Genomic DNA, 25916 nt, shown 5'->3' with positions numbered 1-25916 from the left:
ACTCGGTGCCGTTTGTTAACGTGAACGTTGTCCTGATTTGGTCCAGGTGACTGGAGGTCGATCCAGGTGGACGACGCTGCAGGACAGGTGGTCCACAGCTGTCTGACCGTCCTGCACTCTCTGGTGGAGTCTCTGCTGCAGGGACACGTCCCCCTGGGACACCTACAGAGCTGCCTGAAATATAAGGAGCAGTTTAAGAGGCTTCACCAGCAGTGTACGGACCTTCACAAATGTTAACGTCTTCCATTAAACATTAAATCTCCCCTTTGAGATAAAAACCGTGTTAATGAATAAAAGCTGCATTGTGTCGTTTACAGACAAGAAAAACAACAGATCTGAGGCGGTTCCTGCCGATGCAGACGCTGTTTTGGCTCAGAGAGAAAAGGATCTGAAGGTTTTCGTGCAGAGAAAACAGCAGATGGACACGCTGATAAAGATGATGGCAAAGGTCACAGAAAGCATCACAGGTAAGAGTTTCTGCAGCAAGACGCGCTCCGAATCAAATCAATGTTGCTGCAAGTCATTGACATATTCCAGGCTGTGGTTCTAAAAAAATAAAATCTACTTTGCATGTATTATATTGAAAGTAATACATTTTTTAAAATCCAAAAACACAGTGACATCATGAAAAAAAATAGTATTTAAATGACTAAAATTAATGAACTTTTGATATTTATGATTAGAACTGACTTTACTCAGTGAAAGTATAAAATAATAATAATGTATAATATTTTGGAAAGGAGTGTGTGATATTAAAGCTGATTTTACGTGGCTGTTTCTTCAGTAACGTGGTTCTTCTTTAAACAGTTCCTGAGATGCGGACTCTGGAGGAGCAGCACAGCACAGACCTCCAGACTGTGAGCCTGAACAAACTAGTCCTGGTTCAGCCCTTTGACTCTGAGGGCAAACTGGGGAGGACGGGTCCGTCCCAGGTACTCTGGTATAACACCAGTCTGAACGCCCTGAAAATGTCCCAAGAGATGCACAGACTGCATCACAGCAGCCTGATCCTGTCCTCCTGGGTCAGCGGGGCCGCCTCTTTGGCATCAGCGAGGCAACCCTGCTCTGGTCCCGTTTCCGTCACCTTAGCGCAGATCTGCGAGAACATCTGGACGCCGCTGCTGAACGACTTCTACCAGCTGAGCGTCAGCATCGCAAACGCAGACATCACCTTCAAGGAGCTGGATCAGGTTTTGTTGGAGTCTGGAGACCGGGGAGACGGGCAGCTCATGAAGAAGGAGCTGGTTCTGATGTCAGAGACGCTCTGTGAACCTGCAAAGACGGACTGGGTGCAGCTGAGACTGGGTCAGATCCAGGAGTATCGACAGCTCCACCAGGCGGCGGCTGCAGCCAGCGCGATGCTGAAAATCGCCGAAACAATGAAGCTTTCTGGGAACTTCACGCAGATCGGCACCCTGAGCCAGCTGGTAAAAAACGCACAGTAAATCTGAACCACAGCGTATATAAAATCCTGCAAACTGAAAAAACACAAAAAAACAAAAGGGGACAAGAGAATGGTGTGAAAATTAGCTTTGGGAGATATCAAAAAAAGAAAAATGTACATTAACCACAATTATATATTTAAAATTATGTTATGAAAAAAACTACAAATAAAAATATATCAGTATATAATTCTATTTTATTTTTAGCACTTTCTTAAGGTCGTCTTCCTTTCTTTTTATTTTCCAAATTTTTTCATAACTTTTTACTAATTTCTTGCAAATTTTTGGGCCATTTCTTGTAAAGTTATTCATCGCCTTTTTCTCATGTTTTTGAAAGAAAAAAACAATTTCCTCAGTAAATTGGATAATTCTTGTATCATGTGCACGGCTGTTTAACAGGAAGAAGACACGTTTAAGCAGCGGCCCCTGCGGTCCCTCAGTGACGACCTGCTGCGTGCAAAACAGACTCTCTCCACGGTCACCGAGCAGCACACCGCCTGCCTGGACGAGTTTCTGAAGAGCCAAACTCTGGTCAGCTGGGTCAGAAAAAACCTGAAAAGTGAGGGAAAAAAAAGACATTTTCTTTCATTTTGCAGACGATGCATTCCTGCTGACTTTTGAATCGCCTCATCAGGTATGAGCGACGTGAAGGTGTATGTGGAGCTGGCTTCCATATCTGCTGGAGAGAACGACAGAGAGATCGACCAGGTGGCCTGTTTCCACGACGCAGTGATGGGATACGCCCCTCTGCTCTACTCCCTCTCCCCTCAAGCCGGTTTTGAGGAGTTCATGAGGTGTGCTCAGCAGGTGTGGGACACCCAAAACAGGGATGAGAAGCTCCCTCACAAACTGGTATGCTCCCCTCCCTCTGAGTTTGTAAGCGGAACATAAAGTATCTGCAGCAGAGTGATGGTGGCGTTTCGTTTTGTTGTAGAAAGAGTCGACTCGCCTGCTGGACTGGCTGAAAGCGCTGAAGGAGACTCACGGCTCAGTGGAGCAGTCCTCTCTCTCTCTGGCGTCGTCTATTAACGCTCACGGAGTTTATCACGTCGGATGGTCGGATCACAACACAGAGAAGGTGAGTCCATTAAAACAGTTTAACCCTTAGAGACTGTTTGGTGCATTTAAGCACTTTTAATTCTTCTTTTTTTTTTGGGATAATTTTGTCTGTGTTCATGCATGTGCATACATTCTGGCATGATTGTGTATTTCTGTTTAATGTTGGGATTTGCAGCTCAGCTCCTACAATAAGTCTAAAATACACCGTGGAAACTAAATAGTTACATTCAGACTGTTAAGGTCAAAAAAAGCTCCGTTGAAACCCATTCAAACTGACATTTTTGATCCCACAGCCAAAGCTAATCATTGACATATATCAGACTCTCAGCGGCAAAAAAAGTCTACTTAGTATGTAATTTATTAAAAATATTTTATGCGTGTGTGTGTAAAATGAATAATTGATATTTATAGGACTAACTATCAGGACTAATGTTGGTAAAAAAACATAAACTCAGCAAAAGTAGAAATTTGTATTAATGTGTAATACTTTCTTTAGCCTGATTTAGAAATGTGCATTTTGTGTGCAGAGCGATTCGAGTGTGTGTGATTTTAAAGCGGAGCTCTAAGGGTTAAAGATACTAAGTTGTGGGACCTTGCTGATTGAATTCATGTAAATTATTGATCGTGTTTGCAGAGATGTCTGCAGAATATGGTGCAGGTCAGGGTGAAAACGGGCAGAGAGGAGAAGAGCTACAAGCTTGAAGACCTGCTGGAGCTGCAGAACAAACTCATGCTCATGTCGTCCAAAGGGGAGCACGGCCGAGAGCAAGTCAACAGGTTCACAGAGGTCAGCAAACTGTTGGCTTTTTTTTGGTCAAAATCTTTTTTATTGAAATTTTTCAATATATAATGATCATTGCAGAAATATGAGGTAACCACAGGTATATATATATATATATATATATATACACTCGGCCCAACTACTGTTCCAGCGACATGTGCATGAGTTTTATATATATATATATATATATATTATCCACAGCAGCTGCAATCAGTGCACCAGCAATATGGACTGAGTAAACATGTAAAAATAAAATGAATCCCTCCCTGGTCACTGCCAGTGCTAGACATAGTTCATCAGTAAAATATTTTGAATTAAAGACGAGGTAACTTTTTGCACAATGCACGCTGGTGCGAGGTTATTAAGATGATGTTTAAACTACAACAAAAATAGCAGAGCAAGGATGTAAACATGTTTATTTCTGCTGTGAAGTTTGGCATTTTACCACGCGTTCAATGGGGATTTACTCCGTGTTGGAGGCAGCCTCAGGTGGATGGACATTAGAGGAGCTGCAGTTTTTAGGCACTCCAACGTTGGCTTCATTTTTCAGCCCTGGAGGTTTCCATTTGAATAAATCCAAAAACAGTGCATTAAAACCTTTAATTTTACTGAATAAATCTCTGCATTCCTGTCCGCATGTATTTTAGGTTTTTGAAGGAGTTCAGAGACTGGGCGCCATCCTTCTCCAGATGCAAACATCCGGCAACATGCTCTTTAGGGAGTGGCGTGCTGAGGTCCAGTGCTGCCCTCGACAGCAGCCGTGCATCAAAGCCGCCTTCGTATCCCTGCAGGGGAGAGAGATGGCGTACTACGGCGAGGTGACCGAGCAGATACAGAAGCTGGCTAACTCCATGGACAGCTGCCAGAAGGAGTGGCGCTCCTTCGTCAGTGAGATGCGCTCCAACTTCAGCTTGCTGAATCACTACACCTCAGAGCAGATGGTGTACCTGTGCCACTGGATACACAAAGTGTGTCAACGGCAGGCGTCACTTCCCCAACAGTTACGGCACCTGCTTTTTCCCATAAAGCCTCAGTGCACTCTAAGTGATGTCAGAACTGCTTACAGTTATGCAGAAAGAGTCGCCTCAAACTATGAGGAACTGAAAGATGTTGAATATGACGATGAAGATCAAGTGCCGCTCATTCTTTCTGTGGATGAAACACCAGCTTCACCTGAAGAGGACGTGGAAGAGGCTCACGATTTGATGGAGTTTTCGTCAGAGGATGAAGATGATGACGCCATGAAATGTGATGACGATGGCAAAAGGAAGTGCGATAAGGACAGTCTTGAAGAACTGTGGCGTAGATTCAAGATCGACATGCCACAGTATCTCAACGAGTACTTGGACATCCCGTCTCTGGGCCACTTCCTCTCGTGCCTCTCTGAAATAAACCTGCAACACGTGATCAGGCACCTCCCTCCGGTTCTCCAGGAGGGAAAACCCAATCTTGTGCTTTGTCCCAGTGCAGAAGTTTTTCCCACCGTCTTGTCTTTCTACATGCAGAGTCCAGAGCAGCCTCTGCCGTCTACCGATGAGGTTCTAGTCTGCAGAGAGGAAACCACAGAAGAGGAGGTGGAGATATTTCTCCGCCGAGCTCTCGGCCAAGGCTCCGAACTGAACTGCCAGAAGATACACTGTCTCGTCAATCCGGGCTGCTGGGATATGATGTCAGTGTGTCCTTGGGGGAGCTCTTCCAGGGTTTTGAGAGAAGTGCAAACCCGCATTATCGCTTGATAATAGTCAGTCCGGTTGTGCACCAGCACAGATATGTGCCCTCTTTCTTCAGCAATGAGAAAGTTCAGGCTGGTGTGAGTCTAACGGCGCAGACTGCCAGGAAATATCTGCATGACCACTTCAGACTGAACGCGTTGCCACAAAACCCTGTCGCACTGGTTTCTCCTGATCAGCTCTCAGTCTGGATGGTGTCATCTGTGCGCCCTGCAGTTGGTAAGGGTGACCCTAACTATCATGATATAGAGTAATGCAGGGATGAGGTTTTTTGTATGATAACCTGAAGGTTAGCATCGCCCTGGTTCCCTTGAAAAAGCTAAAGGGGTTTCTCCATTGGATTTTGAATACACTCTGTGGCAGACAAGAGTTTATGCTGCTTACTCATGCTTTTGTTCAGCAGATAAATCTTATTTATATGAATATATATGATACATATGAACATCCCTTCAGTTTTGGAAGTAAAATCGCAATCAACATGACTTAAATGTCAATGCCTCAATAGGTGGGTTTCCATTACAGATTTACGCAAAACTTGAGCAATATTTTCGAAATGTCGATAAAATACAATCGCAAGATAACTGCATTTCCATTGAGTGAAACATTAGCAGGTTTATTTCTGTTGCAGCCAGCGCACTGGCCGTTACTATTTCCAATCCAAGGCCATGTAGGCATTTTATGCAAGCGATAATGGGACGGCCATGTAAGGGTGTAGGTGTATTTTATATTCGAAATTTTAATTTGTGCAATTTGAGGGTTAGTGGAGACCCGCCTAATAAGGCTGTAAAACCAAAAAGCACATTCAAAAGACCCATAGACTTTGAGACGAAGGAACCAGAGGTGCTAAGATGCTAACAGATTTTTGGGTTTTAGGTCTCATTACTTACAATTTAGAAAAAATAGAGATGGTGCTCTTAGTTACAATATTGAAATTAATGGAATACTTTTCTTGTCATCTTTTTGTCTATCGTTAGGGAAATCCCTATATGTGGATCGTCTGTTTGAGAAGTTCCAGCATAAATCCTCCAGAGCAAAACATATCAGGATCAGACTGATTGAGCCATGCGTTGATATCGACTCCTTGATAAAAAGTCTATCAGAGAAACTGGCCCCGTTGAGAGAGCAGGACCCTGTCCTCCTGCACATTGACACTGCTGGAGTGAGTATGCAAGCGTTAATCTGTGCAGATCACTTGCTGGTTTTGCATGAGAGTCTGTCTTCTGATTCGGTTTTGTAACCTGTCAGGTTCGCTCAGGTCTGGAGGAGCTCCTGTTCCATCTGTTAGTTTTGGGCTCTTTGAGCGACAGCCATGGCATGCTGTGGAGAAGGAATGAAGCTCACTTGATCACTGTTGAGGTCCTGAGAAACAAACACATTCCCTCAAAAACAGACAAAACAGGTATTTTTTATTTATTTCTTATGACTGTCCTAACATGGATATTTTAATATTTTATGTTGTATGCATTTTCTGAATATAAACAAAAAACTAGTAAGGGTATAACTAATTTTGTCAAGTCACATCAGCATTGTCTGATAATTTACCCATCACTTATAGCGTCTAGAATTATGTCAGCAAAGTCTGCCACATTTTAGTGTGCATTTGTGACCAGATAAAGGCGTTTTTTTGGAGCTAAACAATTACCAAAGAAAATACTAGCAGATGAGCATTCCTTAAAAAAAGCTTTTAAAAATGTCTTATGATTGAGGTCAAAGTGAACTTTATAGTCCCTGAGGGCAATTTGTGTTACACGCCAGCATAGAGTAAAAGAAAGTAATAGTTTCATACACACAAGAAAACACAATAAAACCAAAAATTACATGATTCCATGAATGAGGCCAGTGGTAACAGGGACAAATGAGTTATTACGTCTCATAGTTTTGCATCTTGGCAAGATATATCTGCAATCAGGTGGCAGCAGCTTGTATTCAAGTAATCAATGTTTACTTGCATGTGATACCTTGAGGTCCAATAGATCTCTGAATTCAATGCCTTTAAGCATTTCTTATATTCTTAACAATTTGGTTATGGACCTTAAGAGATTCAGATTAAGGCATTCTGCCCCTTTTTGAATGTAAAGCAAAATTACAGAAAATAATCTCAGGCTATGACTGATTTCATAAATGCATGTGTTTAATTTGCTCCCACAGATGAGACTTGGACTTCTTGACATTCTGCCTACCATCCACTGTAGACCTCCTAAAGAGGTTAAACAGTTGTCCAGTAAAGGGACGCAGACCAAACAGACCTTTGACCCACTCATGGATGAGCAGGAGTTTTGCAGTGAGGGGATTCAAAGACCCTATCAGTACTTGAAGCGCTACAGAAGTAACTACAATCTGGATCGTTTTAACTACCAGGAAGGATCCACAACCGGGGATCCGGTTGATTGCATCAATCACTTTCTGTCATACTGTGGGATGCAAGATCCATCTTGGGCTGAGCTGAAGAACTTCTCCTGGTTCCTCAATGTGCAACTGAAAGACTGTGAGAACTCCATTTTCTGTGATCCAGATTTTCTGGCGGACCAGCTGCCTGGTTTCAAGGGCTTCATTGTAAAGTTCATGATTCTAATGGCAAGAGATTTCGCCTCACCATCGCTGAACACATCTGATCAAAGTGCCATGCTGCACATTGATAACAGTTTGGAGGATGATGATCTTGCCCGTCTGACAATTCGTAAGCATTGGGAAAATGAGTCTCATCCATACATCTTCTTCAATGCAGACCGATTCTCAATGTCTTTTCTTGGCTTTAATGTGAAGAAATGTCAAAACACAATCTGTGCTGTAGATCCTCACAGTAGCAAAGTCCTGATAGAAGACGTGATGTCGCAAAACCTTCTTCAAGGTTTGGAACGGCAGCAGATCTGTCTCACTGAAGACTTTGATCAGCTGTCCCGGTCGGCCAAAATCAAAAGGATTTCATGCGTTGTTGGTGCAAATAGAGGAGTGACGGACAGAGAATTTGATCCAGACCCAACATATGAGCTAACTGCTGACAATGTGATGAAGATGTTGGCCATACACATGAGATTCAGGTGCGGGATTCCAGTTGTCATCATGGGAGAGACTGGCTGTGGGAAAACCAGATTAGTCAGTTTCCTTTGTGCTCTGCAGAGGGAGGAAAAACCAGTGGAGAACATGGTACTTGTCAAGGTACATGGAGGAACAACAGCAGAGATGATCTACAGAAAGGTGCGGGAGGCAGAGAGACTTGCTGAGAGGAATCATAAACTTCACAAACTGGACACTATTTTGTTCTTTGACGAAGGCAACACCACAGAGGCCATTTTCGCCATCAAGGAAATCCTGTGTGACCAGTCAGTGAAGGGGCAACCTCTGAAGGAAGGGACTGGCTTGAAAATAATAGCTGCTTGCAATCCTTACAGGAAGCATTCACCTGAAATGGTGGAACGTTTGGAACGTGCAGGTTTGGGATACAGAGTGAAGGCAGATGAAACAGAAGATCGCCTTGGCAAAGTCCCTCTAAGGCAGCTGGTGTACAGAGTTCATCCTCTGCCTCCAAGCATGGCTTCCTTGGTGTGGGACTTTGGTCAGTTGAGTGATTCAACTGAACTTTCCTACATCAAGCAGATTGTCCAGAAGCAAGTTGACGACAATCATTTGCCAGTGGTCTGCGGGAACATAATTTCATATGTGCTGGCAGCCTCTCAGAGATATATGCGAAGCCGGAAAAATGAGTGCAGTTTTGTGAGTCTTAGAGATGTGGAGAGGTCTATGAAAGTGCTTGTTTGGTTTTACCAGCATAGCGAAGACCTTTTCATCAGCTGCTCTCGTCTCAGTGAGGCTCATAAAGCACTAAAGTGCTTGAGTCTTTCAGTTGGAGTCTGCTACTACCCGTCACTGGTGGACAAAGACCAGTACCTCTCTGAAATTTGTCAGTACTTTCCAGACCCTCTCCACTCTTCAGCAGCACTGCAGAAAGAGATTTCATCCTGTCAAGACTTGTTCCTAAAGAACATACAAACAAGGGAGACCATAGCCAAAAATGTTGCACTCAAAGAGAACGTGTTTCTCATGGTGGTTTGCATCGAGCTCAGGATCCCACTCTTTCTGGTTGGCAAACCAGGCAGCTCCAAGTCACTCGCCAAAACAGTTGTTGCTGATGCCATGCAGGGCCAGAACTCCCACTGTGAACTGTTCAAGAAACTCAAGCAAGTCCATATGGTCTCCTTCCAGTGCAGTCCTCACTCCAGTCCAGAGGGCATCATCGGGACATTCAGGAACTGCGCCCGTTTCCAGAAGGACAAAAACATGGACGAGTATGTATCGGTGGTGGTGCTTGATGAGATAGGACTGGCAGAAGATTCTCCGCAGATGCCCCTGAAGACCCTTCATCCTCTTGGAGGATGGTTGCATTGACAATGACGAGCCAGATCCACACATGAAGGTTGGCTTTGTTGGCATTTCCAACTGGGCTCTTGACCCAGCAAAGATGAACAGAGGAATATTTGTGTCGAGATGGGATCCGAGTGAGGATGAACTTGTGGAAACTGCCAAGGGAATTTGCTCATCCTCCAACCAAATTCTCCTCAAAATCAAACACCTGTTCCCATTGTTGGCAAAGGCCTTCTTGAGCATCTGCAACGAGACCACAAAGAATCAGTTCTTTGGGCTAAGGGATTATTATAGCCTGGTCAAAATGCTCTTTGCTGTGGTCAAATCAACCAATCAAGAGCCAGATGGAGGACAGTTGGTAGAGGCCATCTTGCGTAACTTCAGTGGACAGCCAGAAGGTTTTGACCCCGTCTTGTTTTTCCAAGATGTTTACCAAAACGTAATGGAAATTCCAAGACCAAGCACCTTGCAAATGGTGAAAAAGAATCTTGACCATGACTCCAACCAGGAGAGCCGTTACCTCCTCTTGCTAACCACCAACAACGCAGCTCTCCACATCCTTCAGCAGCAAATCTTTGCCAAAGGAGACTGTCCACCACCTGAAATAGTCTTTGGCTCGGGATTCCCAAAAGACCAGGAGTACGCCCAAATCTGCCGCAACGTTAACCGGGTGAAAACATGCATGGAGACTGGACGCACTGTCATCCTCCTTAACATGCAAAATCTTTACGAAAGCCTCTACGATGCCTTGAACCAGTACTACGTGTACCTCAGTAATCAGCAATATGTTGATCTTGGTCTCGGGTCCCACAGAGTCAAATGTCGTGTCCATACAAACTTCAGACTGGTGGTAGTGGAGGACCAGAAGAAGGTCTATGAGCACTTTCCGATGCCCCTCATCAACAGGCTTGAAAAGCACAGGGTGGATAGGAGCACCGACCTGGAACCATGGCAGCGCAGGGCTCTTCAGAAACTGAAGGAGTGGGTGAAGGAATTCTCGGGTGAGGCCTCAGAGGATTTCAGGCTGTCTGACATTTTTGTTGGCTATCACGACGATGCCTGTGCCAGCGCTCTTTTGCAAGCACTGGAAAGGAGAGTGCCAAATGTTGAGGAGGGATCAGTGAGACAACAGAATGAAAAAGAAGACTCACAGGAAGGAGATGAACCAAACTCAACACCTGAATCAATCTCCAGTGAACATAAAGAGGTAACTGATAAGGAGGACGATCAGTTGGGTGAAGCAATGGATATTGAGATTGTTGTAGAGGAGGAAGAAATTGAGCTGAATGATGATGACGAGATCAACGCATTGCCTGAGAGCGAAGAGATGATGGAGACAGAAAATGCTGTTGGATCTGCTGCGGTAAACGATGAAGAGGAAATCTTCGAAGTAGCAAAACGTCTCTTGTTGAACTGCGCCACTCCTGATGCTGTTGTGAGGCTCAAGAATTCAGATTTAGCCAAACAGGAGAGAGAGAAACTCCAAAAAATGTACTTCCAGCAGCAACACCACCACTGCCTGCGGGATTTCCTGAAAGATTGTCTGAATCAGCATCAGGAGTCCAGCAAGTTTCTGGAGGTAAGCCACAAACTACTGATTAAATTTTGTTTACATCATTTCTTTACAATCTTAACAAATTGTTTCTGCTTTTTGGTTCCCCACAGATAACCACATTTTCCAGCTTGCTGACCAGATTGGACGTCAAGGTTTTAGCCCATGCTCTTGGACTGCATACGGACAGGATCCTCCTGCTCTCGCTCCACCAGTTTGACACCGAGGTCTCCTTCTGCAACAAGATACGGTATGAACTGTTCACACAACAGCGGCATGGAGTTTTTGTTATGCCTCCACACCACCGATAGCTGAAGTGGCAGGTATTATGTTTTTGTTTTTTATGTTTCAACTTGGACTCAGTGATGAACTGATGCTGACACTTTGAAGCCATTTCTTTAAATTTGGCACAATGCACTAATTGAAATTCTAGTTCTCTTTTTTCTTCTTTATCTTGTTCTTTATCTCTCCTTTCTGGGTCAGGGGTTTCCTTCAAGATGCTGGCCACTCTCTTCAGATCCTGTTGATCCAGATGGACCTTGAGGAGTCCCACTGCAGCGATGAGCTCATAGCATCAGCAAAGTAAGGTTCAATGTCACGATCCTGAACAGATGGCAGTGTGGTTCTCTAAAAGCTCAGTAGGAAGAAAATGCGCAATGCAGGTGTTTCAGATGTGTTCATGCTTCTCTCTTCCTCCAGATACTGCACCATGAATTACCTGATGTCGCTGGAGGATCAGACCTGTTGGGTGATTTTTATTGTGAAGGTTTCCAGGATCCCAAGTCAATCTCAGTACATTGGCTTTCAAGGAGGTGAGTTCAAAGTGCAATATGATCATTATTTCAAAACAGTTATTTGCAGAAATGACGTATATGACAAGATTAAAGGAATGTTTTGTCTCTCACATCGAAGGAGTCTGGCACTCGGTGCATATTGACGACCTGAGGGATTCAGAGGACATGAGCCTGAACCTGTTGGTTTTCTGTGGAACTCTCATCAGCAACCTGCTCAGCCCCACACTGCCAGGTAAAGTCTGTTCATCTTTTAGGTATTAACCCTTTAAAAATGGGCATCCTACGGACGGCTGAGGGAGGTCATTCTCTGCATGATCATATCTAAATTTAAAACAAGAACAATAACAGTTTATGTTTTTCCCATAATCTCATAATTTCCTTATGCTGCCTACCGAACTTTAACTTACATGCCGTGCAAACATTGTATGTTAACATAATTATGTGGGTATGTATCCATAATGGCTGAGGGAGATTGTTGTTTGCATAATCCTTTGTACATATTGATTGAAAATAAAAACCAGAATAGCTACAGTGTTCCTGCTTTTTGCAGCAGAAAGCTGAGGATTCTGTCTTCTGTGTCACCGTGTTGTTTGCTGACCTTTGAAATCTTTGCGCTTCGTTACATGTGGTGCTAAATCACAAAGAAACACAGGGTGGCATCAGACAAATGAATGATTAATCTGTCACCTTTGCACTCGGCTCATAAAAATAACTATCAACTAAATGATGTATATAGTTTTTAAAAAAAAATGTCAAGAAGTATTTTGTTTATATTTCTGCATTCAGAAATCTTTTGGATTTTATAAAATCTTTTTAAAAAAGGCTAATTTTATTTGTTTTCCAATGACACTATTATTATATTTTCTGTTATTATGGTTTATTGACATGGACTGCATATAAGATACTCCAAGAAATGACATCACAGTCAGCAAAAATACCACTGCAGGAAGTGACGGACCATTTCTATTGCAGAGTGAAGAGGATTTAAAAAAAGTGTTGTATTGCAGATGGGTAAAAAGTGGTTCTATTGTTCTCAAGTCTTCTTCATGCTATAAATTTAACAGTATTCTTTATTCCTTAAAAGAACACGAAGAAGATGGAGAAACAGCGAAAAAAAGACAACACTCTCAAAAAGATACAAATGTAAGTTTAAGAATAAATACACCTTCAGTTGCTTTATATGCATAAAACATTTTTTTAATGTTGCGTATATTAAATATAATTGTGTTTGTGTACAGGGAGATAGAGCTCACCTCCACAGCCTGTCCTTAGTAAGATCATGTATCCAAAAAGCTGTGGGTTTGCTGAGGGACCCTGACGCCGTTACGTCGCGAAGCATGCAGCGGATGCACATCCTCCTGACTCTTCTTGGAGGTGGTAAATCGCATATAGGAGGTAAATACAACCATCTGGAAATTAAGTTTGTATATTAATTTGATTAAGTTAACCAGGATGCAGAAGTCTGACAGGATTTGTGGATCACTTTCTCTGTGAATCGTGATAAATTTTGTCCTTTAGAAGCCAAAATTTGACTCTGATCTAAGCTAATGCATTCAGTTTTGTTGCATCTGTGACGAGTTTCGGATAAATTTCAGCTCTGTTCTTTATTACAGCTCAGTTTCAGGAGGTGTTGTTGAGCAGACTGGCCGAGGCTTTGGCTCAAAGAGAAGAAATGATGTGCTCTCCTAAAGAGTGGGTGAACAGAGAAGCAAAGAAACGCCAGGCTCTGCAGGAGGGGGGAACGCTGAGGTAAAGTTATTTAGCAGGAAAGCGTTAAAATAGCTTGTACTGGATTGATATCAGATATTATGCCCCGAGTTTTTAAAAAAACAAGCTGCAAAATAAGGAGCAAAGGGTTAAATTTGTACCATTGTATATCCTTGCATTATCTTTTGTTATGGATCATCTTTGTTTTGTGTCTTGAACTGACAGACACACGCTGTGGCGCTGCCTTCAGTCCACCGTGACTCCGATCTTGGCATACATGTTGGAAGTTATGGACCGTAATGCAAATCTGGAGCTGCTCTCTGATGACGGGCTCAGCCCGGGCCTGGTGAAACTGTGGTTGGACATCCTGGCAGATTCACAGATTTTAGACCTTGCACCTCTGCAAAACTCAAGGTACTGCAGATTACTGTTATTGTTTAATTCCCACTGTCAATTTAAACAACAGAGAGCATAATCTTTCTTTGTTGTAACTTAATTGCCAGTGAGTCAGACCAGGAGGTGCCTGTGCATCACTTCTTCCTGTTGGATGGTGAAGAACAAGCCTGTGCTGCTCCCTTCAGCTGGCTCTTCAGGATGCAGCTCGACAGCCTGTGGGAAGAATCCGAGTTTATGCCAGGTTTGACGTGATTTTAGGCTTTTTTATCGTCTTCACTCTACTGGTAGAAACTCCAGAACATCTAAAGTTTATCTTGGTAATGGTTTCAAATGTTTTTATGCCTGTGCACCAGTGATCTGCAGGCTTTATGTTGTCAGTCTGTACATCTGTCTGTTTGCACGTATGTGACTTTCTCGTGAACACAGTATCTCAAGGAAACCTTGAGAAAGTTTTTCTAAATTTGGCACAAACATCCCTTGGGACTCAATGATGAACTGATTATAATTAGGTCAAAGTATAAGGTCACTGTGTCACCGACCAGAACACCTTGGGGGTGTTTTTCAAATCTGGCACAAACGTCCACTTGGACTCATAATAAAGTGATTTAAATTTGGTGGTCAAAGGTCAAGGTCACTGTGACCTTGCATTTGTCTTATTCTTGTGAACTCAATATCTAAAAAACACCGTAAGAAATTTCTTCAAATTTGGCACAAACGTCAACTCGGACTCAGTGATGAATTGATTACATTTGGTGGTCAAAGGTCAAGGTTCAAGGTCACTGTGACCTCACAAATCATGTTTTTGGCCATAACTTAAGAATTCATATGCCAATTAGACCAAATTTCACTCAAACGTCGAATGAGATAAAATGATGTAGTGATTACATTTTAGATCCAGAAGTTCTTAGTAAACAAGTAAATTTTTTGTGGCTCTTTTGTCTGATCCGCAGTAACCAAAGAGGACGGCACCAGGAGGATTCTGCAGATTGTGAAGACCTTCACCAGCAGCGGGCTGTGCGGCCACCTACAGAAACTCTCAGACGAGGACAGATCCGAGTTTGGCCACCGATTTCTACAAGACTCTCTGCTGCTCTCTCTGAAGATCAAGTCAAAGGACGAGCTCAGGGTGAAGACTTTGTTAGTCGCACATTTAGATGAAGCACATTTTAGGAGCGGCCGGTAACAGTCGGACACGTGTCGTTTACAGGTGTTCACCAGAGCGCTTCTGAGCTGCGTGTCCGAGCTCCAGACGTCCGTGGGCGTCGCCGCTGAGCTCTCTCCTGCGTGGATAATGGCTGCCGCCAAACATTTTTCCCTCAGACTGGACACTCTGTGCCACATATTTCTGCTGCAGCCTCAGTTAGCTGCTGAAGTCCTTCATCAGGGGTCACAGACTGAACCCCAGAAAATGGTGAGAATGAACTTTTTGCATTTATTTGTTTTTATATATGAAGTGGCATGTGATGGTATATCTCATTGTTTCCTTATGTATTCATATCTCCTTGTGTAAGGTGTTTTTGATGACTCTGAGAAGTGCTACATAAGTCTGATGATTTATTATTATGAGAATCCTTAACATGCTGACTGCAATGCTGAAAAAATGTGACGGTGTTGCAGGTGGAGGACATTCGAGCTCTGGGTTTCTGCGTTGAACAGACCAAACTGCTGACTGTGACGTCGCTGCAGGAGTGCGAGTCGTTTGTGAGCAGAGTGGAGCTTCTGCAGCCGTGTCTGGATCGACTGTTCGGTCAGAAATACAGAACTCTGTGCAGCCCGAGCTGTCTGCAACATCTGGACTCCATCAGGTCAGTCTGACCACATGTACAGCCAGAGCAAAAACTGTTTTCCGTGTTTAATAAAAGTTTATTTTAACGTCATCTGCTCTTTCAGGTCACTGTGGCAGCAGATGCTGGTTGTTGCGTCTTTCATCCAGAACGTCCTTTTTAAAGTCCAACATGACGACTCGAGACTGAAAAAACTGGCTCTGAAACACTGCGACCTTCTCCTGAAAGTGAGTGAAATGGATTCAGAAAGTGTTTTTATTAACACCAGAAGTGAAGTTTTGGGAGCTTTAATTGGTGATACTGGTGGGAGATGTTTGTGACAAAGACACGAAATGTTTTAGAAAATGTGTTCATTAAAGCCACGTTTAGAGGTATAATTATCATGATGATTTGTTTCTTTAGTAATAGTGTCTTTATCTCTGTAGTTGTTTTTGTTTTCGTGGCGTCGGTTTTCTGCATGTTGATGGTTTGTGATGTGTTGGTAACATGGTACATTTTGTGTTTATTGTTGCGATGCTATAAATGTTTTTTATTTTAAAAACAAAGAAATGTTTTCAGCGTTTTAGCTGTAACCAGCAGCTCTGTGGGTCGTTCTGACACAAAGGCTGAAATTTGGCGTGAAGATAATGTGTGAATGATCGTTTACTCATAACTGGGGATTTATTCATACAACGAAAGACACACATGGATGGACAAACACACACTTACATGCCATAAACCGGATGAGAGTTTGGATGTCTGCACATATGTGGTTGGAAGTATTGCAAATTCACTTTTATTTATGTTTTTGATCTTTTTGGCTCTATCAGCTGATGCAGGCGTCACCTGATGTGCGGAGCGTTGATTCGCTGCAGCAGCTGATCCCGGATCCTCAATTCTTTTCATGACGACTGCATCAGCAGAGATCTGAGGTCAGAATCTGATTTCACTCTTTCTACTCTGTTTTGATTTAAGGGGAACGTGTTGAATGATAACAGTCAGCTGAAATATATATATTATATATATATTATATATATATTTATATAGGTTATATATATAAACATCATGTAGGTGCAACCTAACCAAAACAACTGGCAATCGATAATATCAATATATTCAATATATTACATAGGAAATACCAAGAAAAAAGTCCGTAGGGAAAGAAAACAGTGATGCAGAGGTTCTATTAGAAAATATGAAACATATTTCAAAAAGTCTTTATATCAAAATTCATCATTATTCTACATCACCTGCGATCAAAACTGTATTATATTAAATTAGAGTCCGAACAGAAGAAATCTCAAATACACACAAGACATGTGTTTAACATGTTATTTAACAACAGATTTATCAGTTTAATACACGAGTCAGCCTTATTTTTATTGTAATGTACAAAAGAAGTAACAACAAAATAATCTGTTTCTTATCTCACACTTTTATACATTAATATCCACATTAATGGATCTCTCCTGATATTTTGTTTTTAAAAGGTTTGGTATTACGTGCCCGGTGTGTCTCTCGGAGCTCACAGAGCCGTCCGTCCTGCCCTGCAAGCACGTCTTCTGTCTGCCGTGTCTCCAGCGCTGCGCTGAGAAGGACCGACGCTCCTGTCCAACATGCAGGACGGACCTGCCGCAAGACTTCAGGCCGACGGTTTCTGAGTCCATAAAGTGAGCTCTGAAAAATGTTTCTGTTGCTGTTTTCTGGTACGTCGGGCGTGTCCGGGTGTCTGATCAGTGACTTTGCGTCTGGTGGTTCAGGGCGTCTCTGCGGCAGCAGGCGGTGATCAGGTCCTGCTGTAACTCCTTCTTCCTGGAGGTGGTGTCCAGGTTCAGTCTGTCGGAGGGACAGGAGCCCGCAGAGGGAGTCGTGAAGCTGCTCTTTTCTTTACTCGTCTCCGCCAACGGTCAGTGAGAGAATAAGAACAAGAACCGATTTCCTGTCTTGGTCTCTGCTACATTTTTGACTGTATTTCATCATGGGGGTGTATTACATATATATGTATATATTTATTTTTATATATATATGCATTGGCGCCTACTAAGGTTCAACATTTCGGATGCAAGAACCTCCAAAAAAGTATATATACTGTATATATATGTGCATGTATATGTACATGTATATATGTATATATTCCATATTGATAAGTATAGAGTATTAAAACTTGAAAAATAACCCTTTAGAACAGATTAAATTGCGAGTCATGTGATTAATCATGTTTGTTTATTTATATATATAATCCTGGAAATATGAGCTAGCAGCACATTTAAAAAATAATTTCAATATAATGAATTATTTCTCCTCAGACATCAGTTCTCCGTGAACAAAGCGCTTGTTTTTCTCTACAGGACAGCTCTGCTCACTGAACAGTTTCCTGTCTTTCATCTGAAAAGCAGCTCACAGACTTTTGATTATAATAAAATGATTTCGTTATTTCAGACCGAGCTGTGTTTGTATGTCGCCTGTTTTAGATTCCAGTAGTTTAATAATGTTTCATAGAGACTGCTCCGTTAATACAGGAGCTTGTGAGCAGAGGCCGAGATGAAAATGGCAGTTTTATGGGGAAACTGTCAAAAAATATGTGTTCAAAGAGAAATTTGAGTTTTAAGTCATGTTGCTGTGATAATGAGGCGTTCGCTGTCTTGTGTGATGCAGGCGACGTGTACAGGACCAGAGAGCTCACTCCTTTCCTGGAGTGTGTGGATAACAGTCCGGTGGTTCGGTCGGTGCTTCCCAAACTGCTGCTGCAGTACAGGTGAGAGAATCATCCGCGAACACGAGCGCAGGATCGACTCAAACACACGGTCTGCACATTTCAAATCACTGACAACACTTTAACAAAACCGGAAAAAAATGGATTAGAATCACAGTTTTTGGGGTGGAAAGAAATGACATTTTGGAAGATGCTCCTGGTTCAGAGTGACTCAATCATAATGAAAATCACAAAATTGAGAGTGTAAAATAATAATAATAATAATAAAAAAATGACACGCCTCAAATGCTTCACATCAAGACATAAAGACACAATAAAGCCTGCATGTAGAAATAAAATTAGATTCTGCGAGTAGCTATGAGATCACGTTTCATAACTACAGTGAAATTAATCTGTGTGTATGTGTGTGTGTGTGTGTGTGTGTGTGTGTGTGTGTGTGTGTGTGTGTGTGTGTGTGTGTCAGTTTCGAGCAGGTGAAGAGTCACATTCAGACGTACCTGCAGAATCTGGAGGAGAATCTTCTGTTCAGAGAGGACCGAACTGAACTCTACCTGCTGTTTGTCAAAAGCTTCCAGGTCAAAGACACAAACTTTGCTCCTTCATTTGTCCTCTGCCTTCAGATTTTGGTTTCTTTGTGATGCTGGTTTGTACTTGTCCTGCTTTTCCCGGAGATAAGATGTCTCATTGCTGCCTGTTTTCACTGTGGTTTCTCTGCAAAACAAACATTTGCTCATAATCAAATGCAGTTTTTTTTAAACAATATTTTTATATTTTACATCAAATCATGTACATCAATGTACAAATATATATCCCTTCATACTGTCACACTTTCCCACAGACAAAGAAAATAAAATGAAGAATTAAAACAGCAATAATAATAATAATAGCAATAACAGCAATCATTATTCTAGCTTGAAGAAGTCCATAATCATTCATTTTCGTTTGCCTCTTTATTCTGATGAAGTCCTTTGAGGTAAAGTCAAAGTATAATGCAGCTAATGAATGTTATTTTTTTATTTCTCAGGACTCTCTGTTGTGCTCAGAAGCGAGAGAAGTGGAGCAGAGCAGAGAGCAGCAACGCGCAGCAGAGATCAGATTTCTGAGCAGAATCGCCCAAAAAGAAACTCCAGACCGACGTGAAGATCCTGCAGAGTTCCTGCTCAACATCGCCAGACTGAGGATCTGTCTGAGCGCCGCGGCACGGCTGCTGGAGAGCGCCGCAGCTCAAGGTGAGAAACGCTGAACGCTGCGATAAACCTTTATTATTTATTCAGCTTTAGCTTTAAGCCGCCTAAAAAAAATCAGTATCAGTTCAAGTGCACGTTATATTGATGAATATTTTCAGTACTTTACGTTGCTGTCAGACTGACGAGGATTTTATATCAAAAAAACACCAGACTCCACTGAGAAAACATGCTGAACATTGGTTTAAAAGATTTTTAAAGTATTGAAATTACAATAAAGTATGAGCAATAAAATAGAAAAAAAAGTACAAACGTAGCAATAAATTCTACATATAGTATTCAATTTTATCAGTGGGGATTCGAAGCCGTTATGTCAAAAAACACCAGACTCTGCCGAGAAAAACTCATTTTACGGCTGTGGTTTTACTGCTGCCTCCATCAGCTGCTGTGGAAGCTAAAGAGGAGAAATTATTTAAATATAGTGTACACTTAAAATGGTACTGATTGTTTTAGCTGGTTGAAATATATTTTTGCCTCTGTGCCGCTGTTGTGGGACTGTTCTTTATTTATCAGAGGAGAGGGGGGGCTGGAGTGTGACTTTTTTTATTTAAAATGATTATTAAATATTACCTTTTCAAGTTGTATGTCCTTCAACAATGCCAAAAGTCTCTCCTCAGTGCTTACAGATTTTTTTATATGCCTGACCTGTTTTGCACCTCTTCTCCCCTTATAAATAACAAACAGTCCCTATCTGTAACCTTAAAGCGAGGCCAGCAGTTAAAGTCCGACTGAGGTGTTTACGGGATGGAATAGCTCCTTTTTCTATCGCATTATCTGGTAGTTTTCGTCTGATTTTGAAAAATTTGATTTAGTCCGATTTCAGTTGGACTGACATGTATTTTAAAAGTCAATTTTTTTAGATTTTTTTGGCTTTTGCCTTTATTGAAAATAGGAGAGCTAAAGCATGAAGCAGGAAAGGCCAAACTCGAACACATGGCGGCCGCAGCGAGGATGTTATTGTCCGCATATGGGGCGCCGCAAAGTCCAGTTTTAGTCAGACTCACACAATAATTTGACTTTTTCTAAGATGCTGTAAACGTACTGATTGCTTCATGCATCAGTTGTGGGATTTAAAATGTGATGAGATGTTCTGAGGTTTGGTGAAAGAGGCTGCTGTGTTTCTGCAGGCCGGCCTGAAGGCGCCGAGGCTCAGTTCCTGCAGCAGGTGAGGGCGGTGTGCGAGTACTGTGGTAACGACTGGCTGCGGGTTTACCTGCTCCGAGCGCTCCACAGACTCTCAGGCGTCGACTGCATCCTGTCGCTGATGAACTGCCCGACCTGGAGGTGGGTCTTCCCCGCAGATCTCCTGCGACTTCAGGTAAAGAGATCCGACACTAACAGCTGCACGAGTGCTAAAACGAGAACGATGTTTCCTCTCTTTTCATCAGGAGGGAGCAAACTTTTTAGTAGTAGTAGTACTAACAGTAGTTTATTCCAAGCATGTGGAAAAACTGTACAAGAGAAAAGAAGACAATCATAAAGTAGTGGACAGACATTAAAAAATACTTATACTGAAAAATGTAAACAACTCATCACGATTGAATCCCACCCCTTATCCATAACTTAATATTAGTCATTATTTAGCTTCCACATCAATATAAAGCTAAACATTAATGAATTCTTTAGATTTATTCTGATATATTATCTTAATTACCAATAATCTTTATCTTACAAGATATAAATTAAAATATTGTTATTTTAATTTTAAAATGTATCAATTTTTAAACGCAAACTCAAAACCTACCTTTTTAGTTTGGCTTTTAACTGAACGTTATTTTTTAGTGACTTATCATTTATATATTTCAGTCTGTTTTACAGTTTTATTACTCTCTTTAGCCTTTTTAACATATTTATCCATTATTTTAATTTCTGTTTTTATCCTTTAATTTACCTCATTTACAGTTTCATGTTATTTATTAATGTATTTTTCTGCTTCTATATTTATTTCCCTTTTTGACTCTGGTGTTTCCTCACTTATGGTATCATCTCTTCAGCTCCTGGATTTAATGAGTAAAATTTTTTGTGTTTTTTTTTCCCCATTAAAACCTTTCTCATAATTCTACAATAATAATGTCATTAATTCAGAAAAACAGGGAAATTGTTTTTTGCTTTATGCTTCTGCAGAAAACAAACACTAACACATTTTTTTTTCTCGTAGAGGATGACTCAAACAAACGTGGACCAGTTTCTCTGCTGTGGGGCGACGTATCGAGCTGTGAGAGACGCCGTGAATCAAGTTCTGTTTGAAAACAAATCTGACGCATTCATGACACAAATACAGGTCAGAAAAAGTTAATATGATCAGTGATTAAAATGGTAACTTTAGTTTAAGAGCCGTGTGCACGAACGTTTAGAGGTACGGCAGATGAGAAAAGACAAAAATGTTCCCGCTTCAGTGTAATCTGTAGATGATGTAATGTCCCCTAATGACCACCAGAGATCAGAAATGAACTTATTAAGCATTTCTAAGCACTGTATTAACCCTTTGAAACCTGAGCAAACTGGTTGATTTCTTCCAATAGTATGAGAAGAAGAACTTAAGAAATGGCCAAAATATTGACATGTTTGCAAAAAGTCACAAGAAGTAACTTTTGTGACTAAGAAATTAAATGAAATAAGGCTGAAAAAAGGCAAAGTAAAAAACAAGCTAACAAACAAGAAAATAACCTGAAAATGAGCCAAAAAAAGAAAGTTACCTGGAATAAAAGGTAAAAAAAAAAAAAAAAAAGGTAAAAAAAAAATTCTTCTTCATTCTTTTCTTTTCTCTGCAGAAGCTGAGAGGCTCTCAGATCAGCCTGCTGGCTCTCGCCTTGTTCAGACAGGTCACCTGCCGCTACAAGTCACCTGACCAACACGTGCATCCCTCCACGCAGGTCTCTCGCTGTATACATGATGTCTGGTGTAAAATGTGTCTGTTTTAATTTCTATTTTTAACACGTGGCTCTGTGCGACGTTACAGGAGACGGAGCCGCTGCTGCAGCTCCTGAGTAAAGTCCAGTCAAAGGAGTTCAGGGAGTTCTGCGCCGCTCTGCTGCTGAATCAGATCGGCGGACCGGGTTCAGGTCTCCACATCAGCTCAGGTCTTTCGGCTGAGAGACAAACTCTGCTGGAGCTGCTGGTCCATCTGGACTCTGTGATCCTCAGCGGGAATCCTCTGCTGGTTCCTCTGCATCGGATCGCCTCCCAGCCGCAGAACGTCACAGTAAGACTCCTCCTGCCGGGCGCTCGTTTACATTTTGCTTCATGTTATCTCCCACGTACAGAAAAAGATCGTTTTATCATAAAACTGAGCCGTCTCTGCAGTACAAAGATGCAAATACTTTTGAAATTGCTACTTGACCAGAGAAAAAAGGACACTTTTGCTCATGAGGTAGAAAACCTACAACTACCAGAATGCACTGCGCCACACCGGACCAATAAACGCTCCTGCTGTTGGGTGACTTAATGCAAACTCGTCTGTTTGAAAGAGTGTTGGCCGTCTGGTAGCAAAGCGTCTCGTAATTCAGTGAAACAGTATGTTGAAACACGTTTCTGAAAACAAGCAAGCAATGAGCAACTTGGTAAGAAATGATTCACACTATAAGAAATCCACAGATTAAAAAAGATATTTTTAAAAAAGCTAGGGAAACATGTCTAGGAAAAAAAGCTTTATTTATAATTAGCGTTATTATGTTTTTAAATTTGTTACAGAGTTATAAAATTTTTATGCGCCTTTTCCTAGTCTTGTTTGCGTAGTTTGTGGGTTTTTTTCACTTTTCTGATTCTTTTTCTTGTTTTGTTTTTGGTTTAACTAATTTTCAGGCAGCTGTGCTTTACTTTTTAGTAATTTCTTGAACTTTTTTGTGTCATTTCTTTGTATTCATTGATCATTTTCTTCTACCATGTCTTTGAAAGGAATCATGCCAGTTTGCTCAGGTTTCACGGGGTTAACTGTCTTATTTTACAGCTAAACATTATGCTAAAATATGTTTCAGAAAAAAAACGAGGAGAAACGAGAAATGCACTAACATGATTCAAATGTGACAGTTAACAAGTCGTGATTGACATGATTGACAGCTCTCTGAAATGAGCCGTAAAGTCTCCCGTCACGGGTTAGACTTTCTAAAGCCTGGAAACAAGAGGAGCTGCAGAAGTCTAGTTTTCTCTCGGTCCACATTAAAAACACAAATTTTATTTGGGGGTTTTTGCACACTGACGCCAAATTAAACCGCCCACGGGCTTTAACTTTACTTTCTCTTCCTCCAAGAACTCCTTTCTGCCGACGATGCCTGACGATCACCTGAGTGAAGCCAGACAGTGGTTGGCTAGAGAGAAAAACGCTCAGCTGTACTGTAAGTTTATAACATTTTAAGGTTTCGCTTATTTTTTAATCAATGAAAAGCACATCAGGAGGCCAAAAAATGCAATGAGATGGAAGTCAGATCTCCAGTTGCCTGTTGGACCGTGGCTCTCAGAGGTGAACAGTTGTATTGCAGAATAAGATTTTTTAAATTTCATAAAATACATCAATCTTTTATCAACTACATGAAGAATCTCCCGTCCTTTATGACTGAATAATGGCCTGCAAGATCTCCCTGATTTCATCACACTAGTGTTATAATAGACCACGTTGTAGTTAATATGCTGTCCTACCTCTCATTTTTTCCCCTTTTATTTTATCGTTAGACTTCATTTTATTATTCTGCTACAATTTTATGTGAATTGTTGCTTGCAATGTATTTTATTGTCTTTATTTTACTGTTAATTTATTTTTGAGATCTTCATAATGTAAATGTGTGTTTTTGTACTGTCAGTATAAGACTGTGTTGGAAAAAAAGGATTTCTATACTAAAATATCTTTCATGTTATTTACAGTTTGCCCCAATAAACATCCGTTCTTTGTGACTCAGGTGAGAGCTTTTTCCGTGTTTCTTGGCAAAAATTCCACATCAATAAAGAAATTCAATAAGTGATACATGACATGCTCCCGTATCGTCTCACAGTGTGGTAGACCGGTGGAAACATCTACCTGTCGTGACTGTGGACTTCCAGTTGGAGGAGTGAATCACAACCCAGTCCCCGGTTTTACCGCGCAAACAGGGCAGAGGTATTAATCTCTGCTGTCAAATAGTACCGTGCAAGTACTTTCAGGGCAAATATTTGTGTCCAGTTTAACCCTTTAGGGACTGTTTGCTGCATTTTACACACTTTTCATTCTTCATTTTCTGATCATTTTGGCTGTGATCATGCATATTGAATACATTTTGGTCAGGTTGTGTTTTATTGTTTAATCAATGAATTTCCAGCTCAGCTCCTACAATAAATATAAAATACACCGTGGAAACTAAATAGTTACATTCAGTGCAAAAAGTGCAAAAAATGCTCCATTGAAACCCATTCCGACTGACATTTTTGATCGCACAGCCATCAAAGCATAAAAGCAAGCATTTCTGTGTGTCACAAGTTTGATTTGAGATGTGAATTTTGTGTGCATAGTGTTAAGAGTGTGTGTGTGATATTAAAGTGGGACCTAAGGGTTAATTTGTGCTGCTCTGTGTGTGTATAAAGTGTCAGGGATCAAACTCGGACAGGACACATATTAGGAGACGCTCGTCAGAGGTCTGAAGCTCCTGAGAGACAGATGACGTCCGCTCAGTCCTGCATCCTGCGGCTGCTCACGCACCTCGCCATGCTGCAGGGCGCCATCAGAAACCACAAGGTGAGACTTCAGCCGAATTTGCATCACAGTTTAAACATCACTGATACTGAATTATTTGATGTGTCTTTAATGCGTCCGCACCTGTGATAGCTTGGGCCGGAGGCATTCTGTTTTTGGGTTGTCCTTCCTTTTCTCTAGAACACGATGTCTCAAGAACAACTTGAGGGACGTTCTTTAAATTTGGCACGAATGTCAACTTGGACTCAATGACAAACTGATTAGATTTTGGTGGTCAAAGTTCAAAGTCACTGTGACTCTGCGTCCATCACATTTTCCTCAAAAAGGCCTGGAAGGAGTTTCAGCGTGCGGACATGTCCGACAGCCCACTCCAGCGCAGACATGTCCAACAGCCTGCTCCAGCATGGACATGTCCAACAGCGCAAACATGTCCAACAGCCCCCTCCAGCACGGAAATGTGTGACAGCCCGCTCTAGCACGGACATATCCAACAGCCCGCTCCAGCGCGGACATGTCCGACAGCCTGCTTCAGTGCGTGGACACGTCCAACAGCCCCCTCCAGCGTGGAAATGTGTGACAGCCTGCTCTAGCGCGGACATATCCAACAGCCCACTCCAGCGCGGACATGTCCTACAGCCCGCTCCAGCACGGACATGTCCAGCAGCCTGCTCCAGCGTGGACGTGTCCATAATCCACTCCAGCACGGATATGTCCGCTGCC

General features: G+C 41.9%; 1 protein-coding gene across 1 annotated transcript in view; it reads left to right on the top strand.

The window, feature by feature from the left end:
- The window catches only part of rnf213b (ring finger protein 213b), a 46447-nt gene that overhangs the window by 10939 nt on the left and 9592 nt on the right, over window positions 1-25916 (top strand). Inside the window, 42 exon segments of the mRNA XM_042508178.1 lie at window positions 47-214; window positions 318-467; window positions 808-1427; window positions 1842-2001; window positions 2077-2294; window positions 2377-2520; window positions 3136-3288; window positions 3930-4935; window positions 4938-5231; window positions 5987-6171; window positions 6258-6377; window positions 6379-6411; window positions 7161-9373; window positions 9375-10950; window positions 11037-11173; window positions 11407-11505; window positions 11623-11735; window positions 11836-11949; window positions 12802-12860; window positions 12956-13112; window positions 13331-13466; window positions 13650-13838; window positions 13928-14061; window positions 14771-14946; window positions 15028-15231; window positions 15438-15625; window positions 15711-15831; window positions 16414-16467; window positions 16469-16515; window positions 17074-17253; window positions 17344-17489; window positions 18239-18338; window positions 18760-18871; window positions 19321-19525; window positions 20668-20858; window positions 21699-21821; window positions 22312-22413; window positions 22500-22742; window positions 23787-23871; window positions 24395-24429; window positions 24523-24626; window positions 25088-25238. Of these exon segments, the coding sequence (XP_042364112.1) occupies window positions 47-214; window positions 318-467; window positions 808-1427; window positions 1842-2001; window positions 2077-2294; window positions 2377-2520; window positions 3136-3288; window positions 3930-4935; window positions 4938-5231; window positions 5987-6171; window positions 6258-6377; window positions 6379-6411; window positions 7161-9373; window positions 9375-10950; window positions 11037-11173; window positions 11407-11505; window positions 11623-11735; window positions 11836-11949; window positions 12802-12860; window positions 12956-13112; window positions 13331-13466; window positions 13650-13838; window positions 13928-14061; window positions 14771-14946; window positions 15028-15231; window positions 15438-15625; window positions 15711-15831; window positions 16414-16467; window positions 16469-16515; window positions 17074-17253; window positions 17344-17489; window positions 18239-18338; window positions 18760-18871; window positions 19321-19525; window positions 20668-20858; window positions 21699-21821; window positions 22312-22413; window positions 22500-22742; window positions 23787-23871; window positions 24395-24429; window positions 24523-24626; window positions 25088-25238 (10745 nt within the window).

This window comes from Plectropomus leopardus, chromosome 19 (assembly GCF_008729295.1).
Source record: "Plectropomus leopardus isolate mb chromosome 19, YSFRI_Pleo_2.0, whole genome shotgun sequence".
In the NCBI taxonomy this organism is placed as follows: domain Eukaryota; kingdom Metazoa; phylum Chordata; class Actinopteri; order Perciformes; family Serranidae; genus Plectropomus; species Plectropomus leopardus.
The sequence above is the reverse complement of the archived record's forward strand: the minus strand, read 5'-3'. Positions and strand labels throughout refer to the sequence as shown.